Source organism: Tupaia chinensis, unplaced genomic scaffold, assembly GCF_000334495.1.
Source record: "Tupaia chinensis unplaced genomic scaffold, TupChi_1.0 Scaffold139491_1, whole genome shotgun sequence".
Lineage (NCBI taxonomy): Eukaryota > Metazoa > Chordata > Mammalia > Scandentia > Tupaiidae > Tupaia > Tupaia belangeri.
The window spans coordinates 656373-657260 of NW_006199376.1; the positions used below are offsets into that span (position 1 = coordinate 656373).

Here is an 888-nt window from a genome sequence, read left to right on the forward strand (position 1 = left end):
AAATCAGCCTCAGCCTCAGAGAATGCTTATCTCCTGCTTTGTGTCAATCTTCCCATTACTAAAAATCCAGAGAAAGCAGGTAGTAAATCTTCATTGTTTTCCAACTAACGTCTTCATCTTTGAATCTACTGTAGATGTTCTGTTCTTAACTGAATTTTTCCAAGAATTTCATGTGGGTTGAAAATACCTTATGTTACAAAGGACTAGATAGTGTCGATGAGCCTTATTCCTTTACACAGATTCTGAACCTCAGCTGAACTGGATCACAGTTTTATTCCATTCCCCTCAATTCACAGGCAGAAGCTGAAAAGAATATATCTTGTGATATGGAAGTCGCCCTGAGTATAACCAACAACTCAGGGTTTCAAGTGTCTGAGTTCATCCTGATGGGGCTCCCAGGCATTCACAGCTGGCAGCACTGGCTCTCCCTGCCCCTGGCTCTGCTCTACCTCTTAGCCCTTGGTGCCAACATCCTCATCATGACCACCATCCACCGTGAGCCAACCCTGCACCAGCCCATGTACCAGTTCCTTGCTATCCTGGCCTTAGTGGACATTAGTCTGGCCACCACCATCATGCCCAAGATTCTGGCCATCTTCTGGTTTGATGACAGGGCCATACGCGTCCCTGAGTGTTTTGCTCAGATGTATGCCATCCACTGGTTCTTCTTCATGGAGTCAGGCATTTTCCTCTGTATGGCAATAGACCGATACATAGCCATCTGTCACCCTCTTCAATATCCCTCCATAGTCACGGATACTTTCATGGTCAAAACCACAGTATTCATGGTACTGAGAAATGGTTTGGTAACAATCCCAGTGCCCGTACTGGCTTCCCAGAGACACTACTGCTCCAGGAATGAGATTGACCACTGCCTCTGCTCCAACT

At 46.2% G+C, this 888-nt stretch overlaps 1 protein-coding gene across 1 annotated transcript; it reads left to right on the forward strand.

Annotated features, from left to right (window-relative positions):
• Positions 1 to 326: 326 nt before the first annotated feature.
• Positions 327 to 887, forward strand: LOC102487219 (olfactory receptor 56B4; the record flags this gene model as incomplete). The annotated part of the gene is made up of 1 exon (XM_006162018.1): positions 327 to 887. A coding segment is annotated over exon 1 (561 nt), but the record flags the coding sequence as incomplete, so codon positions are not given.
• Between the last annotated feature and the right edge of the window lies 1 nt (position 888).